The following is a 20,480-nucleotide window of genomic DNA, read 5'->3' as shown; positions in this document are numbered from 1 at the left end:
GTCATTCAATTTTGGGTTGGTTTTGGATTATTCGCGTCATGTTTAATGGACGGCGTTTTCTGGCTGAGAGTCTTTTAGTTCTCTCTACGAAGCATTAGGGCATGGGAATATGGAGGTTATCTTCGTTTCGAGGTTTTTACCTTTTGTTCTCGTTTGCTTTATGTAATTCTTATTCAAATTTCTGGGGGTGTGTTTCGCGAGACCTGTGAATAAATATTCTACACATATATGTCGAATTTCTGCAAGTTTAACACCCTTAAGTCGATTGCGAATGCACCCATGTAATTATCCTGCGACAAAATTGAGTAATTAAGTGATGGGCAGCTGTACGCATGATTATTGGGTATTCTAAGCTATCTTGGACAGCACCTGGAATTACCCTGCTCGAAGATACTAAGCCCTAACAAACACAAAACTAACACACTTACGTGAGACATATGACTGAGCCTCTGTAGATATGTCAGCGCTTCATCCTCTCAATCTCTTCTTTTCCTTGACAATTCTCACAGCACGAGATTGTTCTGTCTGTCTTGTTCTTCTTTTCCTTCTTGTCTCGTCTGGCCAGGGTGAGCGCTGAAAATATTGGAGCAAGAAGTGTTATTCCTCTATCTTGAGATGCTTCATCTGCCATTTGAGGAGGGTTTTCGAATGGCCTAAGGTGCTGGGATGAGTCGGACCTAGTATTCGTTGCGATTTGGCCATGCACATTTGTAGCAAATCAATAGCTTCAGCACTTCGGCCTGTGGATTCCCAAACGAAGGCAATTTCGGCCATGCTCATGAGCGTGTCAGGGTGATCCGCGCTGAGCTTCAACTTGCGAGCTTCTAAGACTTGTATCTGGAGCTGCTCGGCCTCGCCCCATCGACCCTGCTTCCTATATGTGGTCGCAAGGTCAGCTATACTCGACAGCGTTTTCGGATGGTCCGCGCCGAGCTTTGTCTTGCGAGCCTCCATGACCTGTATCTGGAGCTGCTCGGCCTCGCCCCATCGACCCTGGCTCCAATATGTGGTCGCAAGGTTAGCTATACTCGACAGCGTTTTCGGATGGTCCGCGCCAAGTTTCGTCTGTCGAGTCTCTAAGACCTGCAAGTCGAGCTGCTCAGCCTCGCCCCATCGACCCTGGTCCCAATATGTCGTAGAAAGGTTGGCCATGCTCATGAGCGTGTCAGGGTGATCCGCGCCGAGCTTCAACTTGCGAGCTTCTACGACCTGTATCTGGAGCTGCTCGGCCTCGCCCCATCGACCCTGGCTCCCATATGTGGTCGCAAGGCTAGCTATACTCGACAGCGTTGTCAAATTATCCGTGCCGAGCTTTGACTTGTGAGCCTCTAAGACATGTATCTGGAGCTGCTCGGCCTCGCCCCATCGACCCTGGTCCCAATATATCGTAGAAAGGTTGGCCATGCTCATGAGCGTGTCAGGGTGATCCGCGCCGAGCTTTGTCTTGCGACCCTCTAGGACCTGCATGTCAAGCTGCTGGGCATCGTCCCACCGACCCTGCTTCCTATATGTGGACGCAAGGTCTGCTATACTCGACAGCGTTTGCGGATGGTCCGCGCCGAGCTTTGTCTTGCGAGCCTCCATGACCTGTATATGAAGCTGCTCGGCCTCTTCCAATAGGCCTTCTTGTCGGTATATGTCTGCTAAAATCGTAGTGCTGGTAAGTGTATCTTCATCCTCAGCACCCCGGGCCTTTTGTCTATAAGCCCTTGATTTATATGCCATTTCCCTTGATTCTGCAATATAACCACTGTCTAGCGCGTACCACGCACCTCTATAAAGCAGACTAGTCCATTTCTGTATAGAATCTTCGGACCTTGGGCGTTGTGACTCCGCTGACTTAATGTGTGGAAAGAGCGATCGACATTTTTCCCAATTCTCGTATGCGCCAGTCGGAAACTCTGAGTATAAATGATTTATAAATTGCTCTTTCCATTGCTCGAGCTGGCCATGGACTTTTAGCCATGTACGGACTGTGACCTGTACCAGTCGATGCATTGTGAAAAAGGTGTTATCCTCTCCGACCGTGATTAATGCATAGTAGCTTAGTGTGGTAATATCATCATTGAAATGATTATCTGCCTCGGATTCGGATGAGGTATCTTCATCCTCACTAGATTCTTCTGCGTGCCTCTTTAGGTGCGATATCTCACGATTTCCCTGGCTTGCTTGAAGTCGCAGAAGACTCTCCTGTATTCCTTGTCGATCATAAAAGCTCATCAGAGAGAGGAGGTCCGCTGCAGACGGTTGTATTTGTTTAATATAGTCAAAGGAGATTTGCCATGTGACTAGGATGGAGTTTTTGGCTTCCCAATCTCGGTGAAGAAGACTAGCCTCATAATCAAGGAGTCGTGCTGCTTTTTGATCACTTTTCTGTACCTTCTCGAGATATTTCGAAACTGAGCAGCGGGGCATATGGTGTGTGATATATGCAGCGGCCTGTACTATCGCCAGCGGCATGTAGTCAAGGGCCTTGACTAGCTGTATCATATCTTTTTGCTCTGCGAAAGTGCTTAGCTTCCTCTGTAACAGGTTCAGCGCTTCGGCCTCATTCATCGGCTGTACTTCGATGATATCACTGTGACGAGCGATATTCAATGCTACTCCTTTATTGCGACTTGTCACAATGATGGACCCATTTGAGCTTTGAAAAAGGTATCTCAGTGGTGGTTGCGTGGAGTCATTGCTCTGCATAGTCAAGGGTTTACGAAGGAGCTCATCATCATCAACATTATCGAGGACCAGAACCCATTGGCCGACTATCTCGTCTTGTAACCAGGCGCCAACGACTTGGAAAATATTGGTATTGTGATCATGAGGAATCTTAGCTCGATCCGCAAGCTCTCGGAGACTTTTCTCGCAGCGAGCCACATTACTCGCATGGACCCATAGAATCCATGTATCGGGTGATTGTCGTTGAAGCTGGTGACAGTATTCGACCGCAAGCTGCGTTTTCCTATGTTATGATTAGCGGTGAATGAGCCGCCTTGAGGACGAGTTATTCTGACCCCACGCCGCCGAGTCCAACAAGAGCTATCCTAGATCCTGGAATCAAAGCCTTCTTCTGAATTTGTTCCAGGAGCGCATCACGACTGACGAAATCTGGATCGTGCGGGAGTGGCACGGTCGATATGGGCTTAGCGCGGGACTCCCCTCGTTCTGGAGAAGAGATTATTCGTCAACACCAGAGATACCACCTTGTTAGGAGGTAGGAAACTTACCCGCTGGAAGAATAATCTGCCCGTGGTTGACTCCCAGTTGGAACCCTGAACTCGTGCCACCAAAGGATATGGATGTCATTTCCAGCCTGGCATGTACCCGGTGTTTTGAAGTCTGACCAGAAAGGTGCGGGGTCCCTCACAATGATGGCCTGTCAGTTTTATCATCAGGTGACCTGGCGCTAAATTTTGAATGATACTTTGCAGTAATATACAGAGGAATGGAATTTGCAATTGTGAAGTTTCTCTGTGTAAAATGTGGAAGCCCGTATTGAATATAGTTGTACAGTAGCGTGGAAGGATCAGATGGTTGTGGAATAAAGATTGATTTAAGGTATCTATCGAGTATAGGCTTGACCAATCTTCCACCATTAATCACATCTTGCCAGACATCTTGCCAGATCACTCGAGTCTAGTCAACTTAGTTCTGGCTCCGCCGACTACGTCCGCGAATCTGAGACTTCCCAGAGGCGGAAGAGATAGGCTTTGCCGAGCCGCCGCCAGGCAAGCTAACAGTCTTCCCCTTTAACCAAGCGTTCACAGTAGCATTATAGTACAGAGTGTGTCCCTGACTATGAATGTTCTTCAAGCTCGTCAGAGAGTCAGTGAAATTCTGAACAACAGTATTGGCAGTCATAGTCCAGTTACTTGTAGCATCAAGGCTAACACCAAAGGAAACGTCTCCATATCCAGAGTAAGCGGTGCCAGTCCAGGAGCTATACTTAGCCAAAGACCAATCGATAGAGCTTCCATTATACGCAACAAGATCACCAGTCATATCAGACTCGGTAACAGATACAGTCACCCCAGCAGGGGACAGAGCATTGTTATCGGCGTATCCTGCATAGTAATCGAAGTCTTGGGTGATCTGCGAGTAGTTCGCAACAACGAGAATGCCAGACTTAGTAACAAGTTGCGAGTTGGTCAAGTAAGCGTCAGCAATGATATTTCCGAACCATAGTCCCGGCATCTCAGAACCAAGTGTGGTGAACTTGGTATTAGTCAAGTTCAACACTGCTCCACTCTGGAGGGTGGAGCTACTGAACATAGCAACACCACCCAGCAGACCGGCGGTACAATCACAGTCAATCAGATCAGCAGTCTGCACACCATCAGAGAAAACGACAGGTCCGTTTTCTGAAAGACTGACCACATTCTTGGCATGGATCTCGCCGAGTGCGTAGAAGGTGGCGGAGCCGATACCGGCCGCGTGTGCTACGCTGTCGTACACGTAGATATACCCGCCTGGCGAATCACCCGAGAAACTGGAGGAGCGCTTGCCCCCAGAGTAGACTTCAATGTTGCGGCCGATGATGGTTCCGTTGCCTGAGGCGTACAGCCCGTGGCTGACTGGGCCGGAGGAGTAAAGCCAGGCATTGTTGACGTGCACAACGGTGTCGGTTCCGTATGAGTAGACCTGAGCTGCACCATTGTGAACAGTCACGTTGATCTTGTCGAAAACGGCGGTGGAAGCGTTGGCCTTGGGTAAGGGGAGATTATTAGCTACATGTTGATGTAGAACAGATGACAGAATAACTCACCACATTGATTGCAGCATTGAAGCCCCAGAAACTCGCATCATTCAGATTAGTCGAATATCCACTCTTTTCGAAGTTCATGTATGTGCCGGTGAAGCTGGCATCATTTGCAACGACGAGAACACTCGTATCATTGGCGGTAGCAGACCAAGTAACATGGTTTGCGCTTGAAGTCTTCCCATTGACCTTATGAGTTGCCAAAACTTGATATGTGCGTCAGCCTGCGATCCAATTGCCACTTCACCAAAAGCATTGAACGTTGTACATACTGTCAGACGGCTGCGAGCTAACCATTGCAATATCATAGTCAGGCACGATAGCATTATCCGCCGCCCACGATGCAGGATTGATCACATCAGAAGGATCCTCAATTGTAATCGATGCCAGCGCAAGCGCAGGGAAAAGCAAGAGAGAGCGGGCCGCCATTGTGTCAGAGCCGCAAATGAAAATTTAGAGGATGTTCTGCTTGTCTAGTTGATAGAAACATGATTCGCATTCCAATCCTTGAGTATAAATACTTTACGCAATATGTGGACGCGCAGAAAGTCAACTGTGAAGATTCCCCGCAAACTGATCGATTGACTGGGCTGAAGCTCGGGATGGTGGAGAAGAACTATTGATGACAGGGGAAAATCCGGGGAGATTGAGCTCGACGCGGGGAAGTGATTGGCATTCAGGAGAAAAAGCTTCCGTGGGCCACTCCAGCTTCAGACTGAGACCCCCACATCCCGACTATATATGGTGAGAAGCCCGCGCAATACTATTCGAGGCTTTAGAGACTAGCACGTTTCTGTCAAGATGTGTACGCAAGCTTTAATCTTAGTTATGCGCTCCATATTATTCTACATGGGCCATATCCCGAAAGGAGGGGAAAGAAGGCTGGCCTGTTTGAGGGGAGGTCTCGAGTGCTCGCAACTTGAAGTTCTGCATATTTCCACCTTTCCACCATGTGTAAATTGGCACAAGAGAGATCAGCCTGGATTTTGGGTGCTTGTGAAAATTGCTAAACAAGTTTGGAATCCTGGAATGGACTTTGACTTCAGCAATGAGGAGTAGTGTAGCTAGAAGAAGTGCAACATTCAAATGACGAAACCTGAAAACCTTTCAGCAATAGGTATATTAATACGCCAGAATTTGCAACCACGATACGACACAAGTGAACATCAAGATTCCCCAGGTGACATCCGGGCATTTCAAATAAATGCCAATCTTTGTCGACTCGCTGTCAGTGAAGGCGACTTTGTCAACCCCATCCTTTCTGGGCATTCAGAGTCATTGCAGCGCATATTGATTGCGAATTTCCTGGGTCTTCGCCGGACCTCGTACAACATGTAAACTGGACCAGCTCACCAACTCCTCAGTGTCACGGAGAAACCGGAATGCATATGATGTGCGATACATATCATTGATGCATAGATGGTCCCCTCTTGCTTGAAGAACATAAGTCTGGTCATCCCGAGTATTAAGTGGGAGAGCAGGAACCGGAGGGAAATGTTCCTCGCCGCCTTCTAAAGAAATTCTTCCATCGTCGGTGAAATCGAAGTTATGGAAAAGATAATCGGCCTCATCGGGACCGGAGCCGACTTTCACGAACCAAACGCTGAGCTGTGACGTCGCGTCGCTCAGTCGCCAAATATACTTTTTCGACCAGGTGGCATTTGCCATGCCAGCCAGTGCAGGGGGGAGTGCGGAGGCGGGGAACTGGCCACTTTCGGTGTAGAGCCAATCCTGATCCGCGGTGGGAAGCTGGGCAAAGGTCGCTGTCCCGCTAAGTTGGCCATTGATTTCGTTCACATTTGTACTGCGCAGTGAGCGAGTGAGTGACCATCGCGAGCTGCCTAGCGATTTGAGGATGGATTTGAGAGCAGTATGCGAGGGGGCCATGGCGTTGGTCATGATGCGCGGGGAAGGAGGAAAAGTGGCAGAATCGCAAACGCGGATCTCTTCGTGCGGTTCTCCACTATGGCCAATTGTCACCTTGAGGGCAAGCAAAGTATCTGCAGATCTACATGCCTGCGAAATACAAAACCTCTACTGTGGCAATAACTTGCTATCATGTTCGTATCGATCATGGGTCTTCCTCACAATGGATGTACACTTGATTAAAGGTGGCTAATTGTTTATCTCTGGCTACTCACGAGCCCCGCCGCGCCGGTGTCGCCGTTATCGCGACAACACAAGTATAGACATTCGACAATGCTATATGCTCCTGATAGCAGCAAAGACAGGGTTGCTTACTTGCAGAGCACAAACAAGAACGCACTGAAGTGTAATGGCTATCTAGGTGACTCCAATATGCAGACTATGCCTGGTATGCCGTATACATAAAGCATCCGGATGTATAATCCCGGATCAAATACTCCGCACCGATTGCAGTGCTGACGTGCATGTGATAGGATCTGAACCACTATAGATTAGGCCATGGCCAATGCTCTCAAATCACTGGATATCATCTTTCCAATCTGAGCTCGTGGTGCGAAGTGTTGTAATCTTGTGAAACCGCCAACTCATCACTATGGGAAGTAGATACCTAACTGGGGACTGCTCCTGAGAATCTTCGAAACATCGAACCTTGAACTAGACTAGCCTTAATTCTGAGGAGAAACAGCCCTCTTTGATGGCTCAGCGACCCGAACTAGTAGATACGGGCCTTATTTGAAGGCAAAAGCAAGGCGGATAATATGTGTAAATCACAAATCTGCCGGAAAGGCGGCACCGGTAATAAGGTCATCTTGATTAGAAAGACTCTGCACAGATTGGGAAATCTTTAAATGGTTGCCTTTATTGATATCCCCCCAGATGACCTAGAAACGGAGGAGAGGGATCTAAGAAAGCGGGGATCTGGTCCGCATGGTGGTCTGCATGTGCATAGCAAGGCAACCAGATACTTCCCAAAAGAGGGGTGTTGGCCTGTAAATTGAGGCTCTGCTTGGGCATAAGTCCGGAATCTTTCCATGTTGTCGCGCGTTTGTATGAGCTGATTGGCTCAAGCTCTTCATCGGCTACTAGCGACCATCATGCCCAACATCTTGCATTCGCCATCCTCCACATCAAACGGCTCCCTTTGAATGGCGCTCTGGTTAACACGAGTCAGGAAAATGGAACTCTTTGGTCGAGATGTGACTATGATGATGGTTATAAAGTGTCACCATCCGGACCCTCGGTATCAAAGTTCCATAGGATGTTCCAGCGAATCTATCAACCTTGGAATTGTTTAAATATTCCATTATATCCCCATATCTGAGAGTCTATATTGACTGTTGAATTTCACCATGGAGCCGAAGAAGACACCAAAGAAGAGTGCCCCCAAAGAGGCCTCGAGCCCTCAAGGCACAGGCGCCGCCGCCACTGCGAGCTCCAGCCAGACCTCTCCCACAAGGTACATTATACTGCTCTGTGCTACAAGCCTCGGCAAATGCAAATGCAAATGCAAATGCAAATGCAAATGCAAAAAAAAAAAAACTGATGCAAATCTCCCCACTTTAGTCAGTCTCAATCCATGCAGCGTCACGACTTGCAGGGTATTGGAAGCTGGGCTGGGGTGAGTACAAGGGATCCGTTTTGACCAAGATACTTTACACTGACTCTTACATACAGGATAAACCAGGGAGCAAATCTCGATAGAGTACTTCCAGTTACAAGAGGAACGGACAAGGGGCAAGGGGGGCCCTGAACCGACAGCATTCAGGAAATGGTGAGTGACCCCGACGCGCAAGGACGAACCAGTGATTGACCCAACTACGAGCCAAGCACGTCCGCGAATACCCGAGATTGACCTTTACTCTGGAGTAAATGGAATACACTTGCTTGGCAATGACGAGTAGATTGCCGCCCAAACGGAGAGCGCACCGACAGTGCGATGGGATATGATCTTTGATCGTCAGAGGGTAACCAGGATTGGAAGGAGTCTTTTTATCTAGTCATATTGGCTGCATGAGGACCTATCAGAGGTTGAAACATGATCTGAACTCACAATCGGACAGCACAAGTCCGAGATGATCGTATGCAGATTGCAGATGCACCTCCACCCGTGTTTCCCCTCTTTTTCGCATTTTATCCTGCTTCATCATCATTGATACGATTTTATCATCATTTCCCTTCTTTTGTTCTTGGCGCTCCATTATGATTTCCGGTTCTTTGAAATTATTTGCTTCTTGCGGTTGATCCGCACCATTCAACACACTGAGCGACGGTGTGCTGTTTAACCAGGTTCAATAAACCGCCACGCAATGCATGTGTAGTATCGTTCAGTTACACATACTTCGCATCCATGCCCAAATAGAGGCGCGTACATGAAGCTGAGCCTCGGAAGCAGTCCTTTTGATCCGACTTTGCCGGGGTATGTAGCTGCTTTTCGACCCGAAACCCCCGGTTTGCACTTCGAGACTAAGGCTTGGGGTAGGGCTGATGGTGGATCCCTTATGTCACATAGGCCATGTCGGGAAAATACTTTACCAGTTTTATTTTGCCGCAGCCCTGGTGTGTGACTGATTCAATTCAGTATATGCATGGCAATCTAGCGATCTAAGTAGTCCGCGTTCCGGTTGTCGACCACCGAGACGGATAAGAACGTCAAAAGTGGCGCATCACGAGTTAAAATTACTCTTCAAGATATCTATACTCGCACTTACTACTTGTTTCTGCGAAAATGGTTCTTGATGCAATCTGGCAAGTCTGCTGGAGGGTTTGACTTCGGAATTGATTGCTGCTCGCCTACCGGGGATCTACGGCACCCACCATGAAACGCACGTCAGGTTACATCGTCAGACAAATGTAAGTAAAGCTGTTGATGAGCAACATGCCGTGCATTTCTATAACTAGGATTCGAGGTGTGGCGCGAGATGTGGCGATTCATTCGAACAAAAACGATATTGATGATACGGAGCTAATTGGGAATAGAGCTCCAATAACCACCAGGCTTTTTGCATCGGGGTATGCTCATTGCTAAGTGGGGCTTGTCCATGTGGGTGTGGATACTATGGCCATTGAATTTGGATCGAATCCTTGAGTCGCTTTTTCGTCAAAGAGAAAATATCAAAGACCCAAGATCCAAGAGCATAGATCTAACTTACGGTGATGATAACCGTGGTTGAAGGAAAAGAGCGGGGTATCATGAAATCTTATCGCGGGATCATTACCTCATCCGTCGCGGTAATTGCAAAGCCCGCGCTAAGATGAGCACAGCTTAGCTCTGTCAAGAAACTCGTGATTGATTCACTCCTTCTGTTTCGTCTTCAATATTTCTCTTCACATACTGAGTTCCTTGTCAGCAATAATTCCGACATGGCCGATTCCGCCGCGTCCCCCTCCATTGAGGTGCAAAACCTCTCCTATAAGTTCCAAGACGGCTCGGACGGGCTGGAAAACGTCATACTAAGCCTTCCACCAGGTAGCCGGACGCTCCTTATTGGCGGTACGTTCTTCCGACTACTAAGTGTCCTTCGCATGAGGACGGTTCAGCAGCTAATACTTGCGCACAGCAAACGGAGCGGGAAAGACCACACTGCTTCGTCTGGTGTCGGGCAAACGCTTGGCACCTACCAACACCATCACGGTGGGCGGCAAGGATCCCTTCAAAGACGGCCTTGAAGGAGTTACTTACCTCGGTGTGGAATGGGTGCTCAACGCTATTGTTCGCACCGACATCGATGTCCCCACACTGCTCGCCTCGGTGGGCGGAAATGCCTACCCGGAGCGACGTGACGAGCTTGTTGATATACTCGACATTGATCTACGCTGGCGCATGCACGCCGTGTCAGATGGTGAACGCCGTCGTGTTCAGCTAGCCATGGGCCTGTTGCGCCCTTGGAAGGTTCTCCTTTTGGATGAAATCACCGTGGACCTCGATCTGCTTTCCCGAAGCAACTTCCTCGCTTTCCTGAAGCGGGAGACTGAGACACGACCTTGCACTATTGTCTATGCTACCCATATTCTCGACAACCTGGCACAGTGGCCCAGCCACTTGGTGCACATGCATTTGGGTAAAGTCAAGGCCTTCGGAACTGTGGAAACGTTCCACGATCAAGTTCCAGAGTGGACATCTGAGAACAGTCGTCTCGGAGAATTGGTTCTCAAATGGCTCAAGGAGGATCTTGCCGTTAGAGGACCTCGTAATGGCGTGGCGACCCAGGCCAAAACTTACGATGCCGGCGGCATCGGGGGTTACGGCTACGAGAAGCACGACTAAAAATACTGATTCCAGGCTTCGCAACTTATCATTTGCATGCTAAGAACTGCATCTTTTCTACTACTTCGTCTAACTTGGGAATGGTCTTAACACTTTGCCGTTCAACATTGAATTCAACCAAAAGGCATGGGCAGGGGTTTTGCGGGCATCTGGGTGGATCGATTCAACATTTGGGAGTTTTATATGCGACCATGGTTCATGATATAGAGAGCTCGCAAGAGGTGATTACAAAGAATAAACGAGATTTTGTACTTTGAACGCCAGTGTAAATGAAAGGTTATTTTGTCCTTTATCGCTATTTTTGTCGTTTCCAAAACGGGTTGAAATTGAAGTTCTGCCTGAGGCCCTAATTTTGCATCATTTGTTGACGCGTGACGCGCCGTCGCCTTTGACCTTTCGTCTGCAGTGTCGATGTGTTGCCAATAATATTCCGCTTTTTGGAAATCAAAGAGAGTCCAGTGCCTCCAAAAAGGGTCACAGAACCCGATTGGCCTAGCTGGCCCCGATAGTACGAAAAAGTACAATAATCTCTCTCTGGACGCGCCCCGGCTTACAACAAACCTCCACGGCAATGCGCTCTTCTGACGAATCAGACTACTTTGACGATGATGACTTTGTTGTGCCTGATGATGACGCTCTATCCGGATCCCGTCCAGCCAAACGCCATCGTGTACGACCTCCGACGCGCCATGAAGACCGGGATGGTGCCTCGTCGACAGACGGGTTCTCCGATATTGATGAAGAGACATTCAACGATAGCGGATTAGCGGAAAACCACGACAGAGCAGACGCACGTTCTAAGAACCGGAGTTTTATACCGAAGCGCAGCAACATTCAAGAAAACATATTTGTGACCCAGTTAACGCAACCTCACTCGAGCCCTGACCGAATACGTGGACCGAGGTGGAAAAAGCCGGACCCTCCATGTCGCCCTGATATCATACCAACACCGCAGGCTAGTGAGAGGGATCGAGACTCTGACGACTTCTCCGATGACGATTATGATGGTCTAAAGGCTGCGTTGGCTGCTTCACTGAATACATTTGAGGTGGAGAAAGCTGCACGAGGTACATTAAGCACAGATTCTGTGAACAAGGCCGTTCCTGCAAGACCCCAACCTTCTGTTAGCATTAATAAAGCTCCACCACAAGATGTATCGTTCGAGCTCGATGATATCCCTGACGACGCATTCGACTCCTCACCCTGCCTATCACCAGTAGCACGCCCTGCTCAAACAACAACATCATTCTCCTCCAACGCCTCCCGAAATCCTTCATTCTTCCGACAAACCACCCTGTACGGTATGATTCAATCAAATCCAGAAATTTTACAGCAACATCAAGATCCCGGCCCGCCAGATAAAGTCGAATTTCCGACCCACCATAAATTAAACCACGATGCGCTCAATACGTGGTGGTATCCGACGAATTTGGGTACCACTCGAGACTATCAATTTAATATCACTCAAAAGGGCCTCTTCCATAATCTACTCGTCGCGTTGCCCACTGGTCTAGGAAAAACGTTCATCGCCGCGACAGTCATGCTGAATTGGTTCCGCTGGACGAAAGATGCTCAGATTATCTTTGTAGCCCCGACCAAACCATTGGTGTCACAGCAAGTTTCGGCATGTTTAGACATTGCCGGCATCCCGCGCTCTCAAACAACAATGCTTACTGGAGGTGCAGCACCGGGCATTCGCGCCCAGGAATGGCAGTCAAAACGCGTATTCTTCATGACCCCTCAGACATTGATCAATGATTTGAAAACTGGAATTGCAGACCCCAAGCGAATTGTGCTTGTGGTTGTAGACGAAGCCCATCGTGCAACTGGAGGCTATGCCTATGTGGAAGTCGTAAAATTCATGCGGCGTTTCAGCAACAGTTTCCGTGTTCTCGCCCTGACAGCCACCCCCGGGTCGACAGTCGAAGCAGTGCAGGGCGTCATCGACGGCTTGGAGATATCACGGGTAGAAATTCGTACTGAGAATTCTCTTGACATTCGGGACTACGTGCATGCTCGCAATATTGAGATTGAGACCTTTGAATATTCGGAAGAGATTCAATTATGTCTGGACCTTATCTCCGAGGCTCTGCAGCCCCAGATGGATCAGCTTCGAACACTGAATGCTTACTGGGGCAAAGACCCTCTAATGCTTACTGCTTTCGGATTGACTAAAGCCAGGCAACAATGGATGGCCTCCGACGCCGGCCGAAATGCTAGCTTTGGGCTTAAGGGCATGGTTAATGCCATTTTCACTGTCCTCGCTAGCTTGGCTCACGCCATTGACTTGCTGAAATATCATGGGATCGTCCCCTTTTATCGCCATTTGTTACATTTTAAGTCGAATACCGATGGCCAGAAAGGTGGCAAGTACCAAAAGCAAATCGTGCAGAACGAAAGCTTCAAGAAACTTGTCGCATATGTTGACCCCTGGTCCAAAAACCCCGAATTCATCGGCCATCCCAAATTGGAATATCTGAAATCCGTGATCTTAAATCACTTCATGGATGCAGGAGAAGGACAAGAAAATTCCGACAGCAGCACGCCGGGGACGCGTGTGATGATATTTGTGCATTTCCGCGACAGTGCTGAGGAGGTCTCGCGTGTATTGAAACGATATGAACCTATGATTCGACCACATATTTTCGTTGGTCAATCCAGTGCCAAAGGCTCGGAAGGAATGAGCCAAAAAACCCAGCTTGACATCATTAAGAAATTCAAAGCGGGAACATACAATACCATTGTTGCAACCTCTATTGGTGAAGAAGGTCTGGATATTGGCGAGGTGGATCGTATCGTTTGTTATGACTCTTCTGCATCACCAATCCGAATGCTGCAACGCATGGGTCGAACTGGACGCAAACGAGCCGGAAACATCACACTGCTTCTCATGAAGGGCAAGGAGCAAGATTCCTACGTCAAGGCCAAAGACAACTACGAAAAAATGCAGGAAATGATCGCCAGCGGTACTCGGTTCACCTTTCATGACGATCTGTCTGCTCGAATCCTCCCTGCTGGTATTCGACCGGTGCCCGACAAGCGAATCATCGACATCCCTCAGGAGAATTCGCAACAGGAGTTACCCGAACCAAAGCGCAAGGGACGCGCTCCCAAGCGGCCACCGAAGAAGTTCCACATGCCCGACGACGTCGAGACTGGCTTCACTCGTGCCTCGACCTTAGGTGACGATGGCGCAAAGAAAGCGAACAGTGTACAGAAAGCGAAATCGTCCAAAACACCCAAGAAAAGAAAGTCGGACACGCCCAAGAAGCGTGCTCGGACGCCTGAACCTGTGCTATCAGAAAGACCGACAAGAGCAGAACTGGATGAGGAATTCCCGTATGCAATGCGCGACTATGAACGAGCTATGGAGGTCCTCGGCGATGAGACAAACCCTCGTACTGGCTTCTGGCCCCGTCCCGAGGAGTCAGTGAGGAGATCAACCAGACCTACGAAGATGATTCCTCACAGCTCTTTGAGCCGCCGCATTAGCAATGTCATACGAAACATGGATCAGGTCAGTCCCAGAAGGGACTGAAGCATACTGGATGATGAGATGAAGCGTTGGTTTAATATGCCGGGCATCGGTGGTCTTCTGGCCCTCACCTCGTTCATAAAGAAGTGTATTTCGGAGTTGACTTTAATATACCCACCATTGAATCAGGATGCAGATTGGAACATTGCCACCCTGAATACCGTTCAATCTCTATGGTCCAACTTCTCCCCGATTCCATTGAACCTTGGAACCTTGGAAGTAGACATTTTAATATAAATCCGCACTCCCGAATCAAAATATATAAAACAAATAACCCATAATATATCGCATCCATGGATGACATTCGTACCCATACTAAGCGGAGATTGGACTTGAAGGTGCACTTACGGTTAGACGGATGGGCCAGTTCAAATCGAAAACTAGACCATTGATGGGTAGTAAGGCCGTAACCAATAATCCAATAATTCCAGCGTTGAAGGGCTTGGATACCATTGTGCTTGTAGAGTAGGTAGATAATTTTCATAATCACGATACACCGCTTACTTCAATATAGTCGTCCAAATTTCCTTAGCGCCCCCGACCGTTGAGGTTTGAGTGAACTATTTCCCTCGACAACTTTCCTTAGCACGGCAATAGTGATCTCAGGTATATCTGTCATAACTACCATGCTTTCATCATGGGCGAGGAAGCTTTGGGCGTCCCTTGAAAGCACCTTGATTATGGCTTCTTGAAGCTGGGTCTCATGAGGGGGAATAGTCTTCCAAATTTCTTGCACGACCAATGGAGACTCCTTTGCCCATTTGTCAACCCAACTTATAATGCGAGACCTCGCAAGAGCCTTGAGAGGCGGCATGTCGAATTTATCGGCCGCGATAAAAACTGCGAAGTTGTTCCACATGACTGCATGAGGTTCCATGTTATTACCTGAGGGGCACTTCTGATCCTGAATTTGCGAGCCATCCGTGTCCTCATAGTCTTGACGGTAAAGGAAGGAAACTACTCGTTGAATAGTTGCTAGATCATCATCCGGTAGATCAATATGTGAGTGGATAGCTTCCTTTTCAAGATATTAGCCACATGCACCAACCACAGCGGAAAACGTTCGCTTTACTTTGAATCCTCCTTTGACTGCAGCCTCAAAGAATGATGATTGGGGACACACTATCGCACGGTGTACCTGGAATTTCTGCCCTCCGCATGCTATCGTGAGGTCTGAATATCTACCTGAATCCAGAAGGCTTTGCAAGATAGGTTGAAGATCCGGAAACCCCATTGTTGATATAATTGTTGGGTAGTGAGTCTGGTTAAATAATGACATATGGTTTCATTCATGCCTACCTATACAAAACAACGAAGTACTGATAAATATGACGTCAACGATTTATCAATGCACATGAGTGCTAAGCATGTAAACGATAGGGGATTTTATGGAGGCCTATATTTCACCCGATGTTTTTAAACAACAGAAAAAATATGTGATGTATTTTAAAAACACATAATTAGGCTCATACAATCCTGTGGCTCGTGGTTGAAGGAGCTTCTCTATGGGACTAGTGGAGAAGGTGACTTCGGGCGCCACTGCACAGTTGAAGGATATTTATAATAAATATGGATACGCACAGCTGATAGCAACCTAGTTTAGATTGAAATCATTACAGTATGCGAGCACGCCGTCGTAAGCTTGATTGTATAATTGCATTAAGGATGTAAGTCAGATTGCCGGACATCTCGGTCGCCATAAATTTATATCGACGTCGTCACTGCATACCGCTCCATATAATGTGATGCCCGAAGCTAAATTCGTTCTGAGATATATATAGCAGAAAAACCAACAAAGACCGGATAGCTTGGAAGCATACTAGTCCAGAGCGTCTTAGTACAACCTAAGAAGAGTGACGCATGTCTGGTACCACCCGAGGTGTCTGGGGTAGTTACGTTACTCCCGAGGTCAAATTTAATCCATCAAAATCAGCGCAAAATGTGGTTCTTTGTCTAAAAGCCTCGTGTATACTAGTTGGTGTCCAGGAAAGATAGTTTCCCTTTCAGCTGTTCATGACGTAAGCTGAGCGTTGCGATACGTGGCATAAGGCGATCTAGCTAGTGCTAGCGAATAATGAAAGGTGAGCATTGCGAAAGGACTCGAAGTAGGCGGTCTTATGCGATTCATTCATATCCATGGTCAAACGCACCAGGGTTTCAAAGTGACTTTCAATTTCTTACCAATGGAATCCACTCGGCCGAAGCCTAGACCGTTGGTTTAATCGATGAGTGCGCGTACTTGTGCCGAAAGAGGGATGGATTGATCGAGGAGCGTCCATTTCACACTAGTGCTTACGAGCAGGGGGCCATAACTTTGTATTACCCAGTCAGAATGCCTTTATTATTTTGTTTCCCCGAGCCTTAGCACGGGGAGGTCAGCAACTTGATCTCGTGACCAAAGTATAAAGATGATGTGTCGCCGATGTTCGTATTCCCAACATTCGGCATATTGTGTCAATCTTTCCCGCCACACAAACGCTTCTCAGTTTCAATAATTCCGTTTGAGATTGCCTCATAAACTATATTAATTGCCAAGGTTTTTGCATAGTCTAAATCAAGTATGGCAGATGAGGAACCACTTCAGCCGATGCTTCCGCCGCCTGGGCACCCTACAGCAGCAGCGGCCAAAAGTAAAGCAATGACCACCTTATTTAACGTGAGGATCTCCTAAAAAGCTCTTCTGTGGATATTAGCTGATATGAAGTTAGATAATGAGAGACCAGCTCTCCATCTCTTCATGGCTATTGCTTGGTGCGGTTGCCCAAGGCCTAGCCGTGCTGGCTCTCCCTGCTTTCTATGCAATTCTACCAGCTATGGTCATTCTGTCGTACCGAGTCACCGATACCTTCCTCATGACAATGGGTCTGAAAAGGAACCGCTTCATGGATAATGTCATCATGGGGAAATTCACTGGGCAAATCCCCAATTCGGAAGGAGTGTATTCCAGCAAACCAGCCGACGAGAACGTGGTTTCTTTCCAACTCATCACAAGGTCAAATCAGTAAGTATGAGGGCCTACTTCATAAAGGGCGATTCTAACATATTCACAAAGCCCTCTGGGAATTCTCGCTCCTGGAGCTCGCGAGATCGCCACACTGGCACAGAATATGTATGCCCAGCTAGCGAAGGAAAGAGAGACATATGGATGTCAGATAAATCCTGTGCACTGAATGCGTTTCGAAAAGCTGATTTCAAAGTAGTCCTCGGTTCAAAAACCATGATGGGAGCAGATGAGCGCTCTGCCGGAAACCATATCATTACCATGATGTATTTCCGCAACCTGGAAGGCGTCCACCGATTTGCACACGGACCGATCCATACCGATACGTGGAACTGGTGGAATTCCAAGGGCAAGAAGTATGGATACCTCACTATCGCGCATGAGCTCTATTCTTCGCCGAAGAATCAATGGGAGAATATTTACATCAATGGAGAACTGAGCGGTCTTCGTGAGTTATTATTCGTATGGGTATGCATGGACATGCACTAATTGGACACCTTTATAGCGGGGACCAAGGTCAAGGTTAAGAAGTTTGACCAGGATGGTAAGGAGGATGGGTGGGACTACATGAACGCAGCTATCGATGCACGGAAGGGAAATTTAGCGAGGCAACTTGGAAGAGTGAACCAGAGTTATGAAAAGAATGAGACAGGTGTTGACTATAATTATTAAGGGACTAATGTTTATAATTTGATGTTTTTTTGACGGAGGTACTTTATGTATTCGAAGTGGGAGTGGGAAAGATGAAGAGAAAGACATGTATTCAAAGGAGAGCACAATGAACCATTTAAATTGATGCTGGGGGTCAAACGAAGATAAGTTACTGTACTAGCAAACTGATTGAAACGGAACCAAAGTAAAAATTGGGAAAGAGTACCCAGCGATAAGAGAGGCCTCACGCCCTCGAACGAAAGACAGGAAAAAGCAAATGACAAGCACGAATAATATATCACAGTAACCATAGCAAATGTCTACAATAACCTCATTATCAAAGTGCATCTGGGTCGCGCCTAGCGCAAGAGCATTGCACAATAAAACAGACCGGTTGAGTAACCCGAAAGGCCCCGGAAAGAAGTATCCAGCAAGCCACGTCTCATTCACATTCATCATTCCCCACATGGGTCATTTGGTCGCCCGATATGTGAGCATTGTTGAGGCAGCAGTTACTGGAAAGGAACCTCGAACGCATAGATAGTGGAAGTTATCCCGCGTTAGTCCGTCAATATCCTGAACAAGTCCGCACCGTAGGACCTATTCTCATGCAGGCCGCTTCTGGATCTCGAAAACATGAGAGTTAGCTAGGATCGTCATCGTGGTGACTGAGGTGTTTGCGGTAACGCGAATCTGTACGGCCAATCCTCAATTTGTTCAAAACGTGCTCCAACGATGAGCGACGGGTTGGCCTGGTCTTTATACCTTGTAAGGCATCGGACTGAATAGACCATATGATATTTACCAAACTGTCAGACTTCAAGGCTTTTGCCATGATGACTCAAGGCTACAAATTTTCTCACAAAGAGGGAACTGAGTATGAATAGATAGAAGGTTTGGAGGTTTATCTTGATTTCGAAACAAAGAAACTCAAGTAACGAAAAAAATGTCTCGGTCAAAGTGTGACTGACGGATGACAAATCAAACCTTGGTGTGTGAGCGAACTCAAAGGAGCAGTAGAAGCAAAAAGTATGTATGTGATATTGCGAAGGCCGGCAAAAAAAGACGAGGATCTGCGACAGGTGAAGCAGTAATACAGGGAAACAATCACCTCGATTCCTGCGTTGACAAGAATAGCTTAATGCTTCTAGGTTTCATGGCAAAGAAAGACTAATTATAGCCTAGTGTTAGTTTGATTACTATTCTCGAAATAGGTGAAACTTGTCAAATAAGAAGACCATCTATTGAACGCGTGAGCGCAGGCAAAGACGTCATTTCTTGCCTCTTGACCCGAAGCAAAAAAGATAAAAACAAAAAGAAAAGAATGAGCTGATCTATCAACAATCTCGCATGTCAAATATCAGCCACCATTGAGAATACCTCAAGCAACCTCCTCGATGTCAAAACGCATATCAAGATCGAAGCGCATATGAATATAGTTTTTCCCTTTAGATGAGTAAGTAACAATCCGAGAAATCCGACGAGTGCCTCGTGGAAACGCCCCAAGAACCAAGTATGCAACGACCTTACCTATACGAGTACCGAGCAAACCATCATACTCCGGGGATCCATGCTCCCAAGTCTGAGGTACAGAGGTCTGACCAGGAAAGTCGTCATAAAACCTCTCGTCGTAAATATGCTCGTGAAAGAAGCCGACAGTGTCTCTGTTAATGATATCACTGACGAAAATGGAGCGTAGATCATCGAGTATAAAGTCCCTTTCGTATAAGGCCTGGGTAATACAAGAAGCATGTGGCACATCGTCCATCATCTCACGGGTGATGTTTGCACCTGGCCGAGACCGCATCATAACGTCGATAATAATAACACCTGATCCTGTGCATCCCGACCAGGCTAGCAAAGGGGTGTCCAGCTCGAAGTTCTCATACTCTCGAACAGAAGTGATTACCTCTTTCTGCTCAAGTTCCTTGATTTCCGTCAACACGTGTGCCTCGAAATCAAGCTCGGGGTCGACCGGCCGGGTTGAGAATCCCATGCCTTCGTATCTATCAACGATCTGGGAATAAGTCAGTGTGGATCGTTGGATGAAGCATTCGGGCTCACTTGGGTCATCAATCCATCGTCGGCGCTGGGCTCCCTCCTCTTCAATAGCGCCATAAAGAGGAGGCCGAGTAGGCACTGTTCTAGTAGGGTTTCCAGCCATTGATGCGTTTTCAAGTGAATTGTCAAGAGTAGAAGTAGTTGATGTAGATATGTTAAGTAGCTGTTTTTCAAAGTTGAATGCTAGAGGTCTTGACTTTTCTTGGTGAGGAGGAAAAAGAAGAAGAAGAAGAGTGATGATAGTGATTGTTTAAGTGATTGATATTGTCTGTTGATAAGCCACTTGAGA

General features: G+C 47.5%; 8 protein-coding genes across 8 annotated transcripts; 4 read left to right on the top strand and 4 right to left on the bottom strand.

Annotated features, from left to right (window-relative positions):
• Window positions 1-597: 597 nt before the first annotated feature.
• N7503_009918 (uncharacterized protein) lies at window positions 598-3,300 on the bottom strand (the record flags this gene model as incomplete). The annotated part of the gene is made up of 3 exons (XM_057069464.1): window positions 598-2,956; window positions 3,009-3,159; window positions 3,222-3,300. 3 exons carry the CDS (start codon window positions 3,298-3,300, stop codon window positions 598-600), a joined length of 2,589 nt encoding a protein of 862 aa, XP_056916075.1.
• A 339-nt stretch (window positions 3,301-3,639) lies between these two features.
• On the bottom strand, window positions 3,640-5,182 carry N7503_009917 (uncharacterized protein; the record flags this gene model as incomplete). Its single annotated transcript, XM_057069463.1, has 3 exons — window positions 3,640-4,698; window positions 4,760-4,959; window positions 5,026-5,182. The coding sequence occupies 3 exons, from the start codon at window positions 5,180-5,182 to the stop codon at window positions 3,640-3,642; spliced, it is 1,416 nt and encodes a 471-aa protein (XP_056916074.1).
• Window positions 5,183-6,028: 846 nt separating this feature from the next.
• On the bottom strand, window positions 6,029-6,652 carry N7503_009916 (uncharacterized protein; the record flags this gene model as incomplete). The annotated part of the gene is made up of 1 exon (XM_057069462.1): window positions 6,029-6,652. The coding sequence occupies one exon, from the start codon at window positions 6,650-6,652 to the stop codon at window positions 6,029-6,031; it is 624 nt and encodes a 207-aa protein (XP_056916073.1).
• Window positions 6,653-8,028: 1,376 nt separating this feature from the next.
• N7503_009915 (uncharacterized protein) lies at window positions 8,029-8,380 on the top strand (the record flags this gene model as incomplete). Its single annotated transcript, XM_057069461.1, has 3 exons — window positions 8,029-8,135; window positions 8,243-8,297; window positions 8,354-8,380. 3 exons carry the CDS (start codon window positions 8,029-8,031, stop codon window positions 8,378-8,380), a joined length of 189 nt encoding a protein of 62 aa, XP_056916072.1.
• A 1,618-nt stretch (window positions 8,381-9,998) lies between these two features.
• N7503_009914 (putative ABC transporter) lies at window positions 9,999-10,943 on the top strand (the record flags this gene model as incomplete). The annotated part of the gene is made up of 2 exons (XM_057069460.1): window positions 9,999-10,169; window positions 10,237-10,943. The coding sequence occupies exons 1-2, from the start codon at window positions 10,040-10,042 to the stop codon at window positions 10,941-10,943; spliced, it is 837 nt and encodes a 278-aa protein (XP_056916071.1). The 5' UTR covers window positions 9,999-10,039.
• Window positions 10,944-11,514: 571 nt separating this feature from the next.
• On the top strand, window positions 11,515-14,481 carry mph1 (3'-5' DNA helicase; the record flags this gene model as incomplete). Its single annotated transcript, XM_057069459.1, has 1 exon — window positions 11,515-14,481. The coding sequence occupies one exon, from the start codon at window positions 11,515-11,517 to the stop codon at window positions 14,479-14,481; it is 2,967 nt and encodes a 988-aa protein (XP_056916070.1).
• A 2,708-nt stretch (window positions 14,482-17,189) lies between these two features.
• On the top strand, window positions 17,190-18,151 carry N7503_009912 (uncharacterized protein; the record flags this gene model as incomplete). Its single annotated transcript, XM_057069458.1, has 4 exons — window positions 17,190-17,479; window positions 17,531-17,625; window positions 17,679-17,927; window positions 17,985-18,151. 4 exons carry the CDS (start codon window positions 17,190-17,192, stop codon window positions 18,149-18,151), a joined length of 801 nt encoding a protein of 266 aa, XP_056916069.1.
• A 1,360-nt stretch (window positions 18,152-19,511) lies between these two features.
• Window positions 19,512-20,294, bottom strand: N7503_009911 (uncharacterized protein; the record flags this gene model as incomplete). Its single annotated transcript, XM_057069457.1, has 1 exon — window positions 19,512-20,294. The coding sequence occupies one exon, from the start codon at window positions 20,292-20,294 to the stop codon at window positions 19,512-19,514; it is 783 nt and encodes a 260-aa protein (XP_056916068.1).
• Window positions 20,295-20,480: the final 186 nt, after the last annotated feature.

The sequence above is a fragment of the Penicillium pulvis genome (genome assembly GCF_028828015.1).
Source record: "Penicillium pulvis strain IBT 33274 chromosome Unknown scaffold_8_segment0_segment0, whole genome shotgun sequence".
NCBI lineage: Eukaryota > Fungi > Ascomycota > Eurotiomycetes > Eurotiales > Aspergillaceae > Penicillium > Penicillium pulvis.
This window is presented reverse-complemented; position numbering and strand designations above follow the sequence as displayed.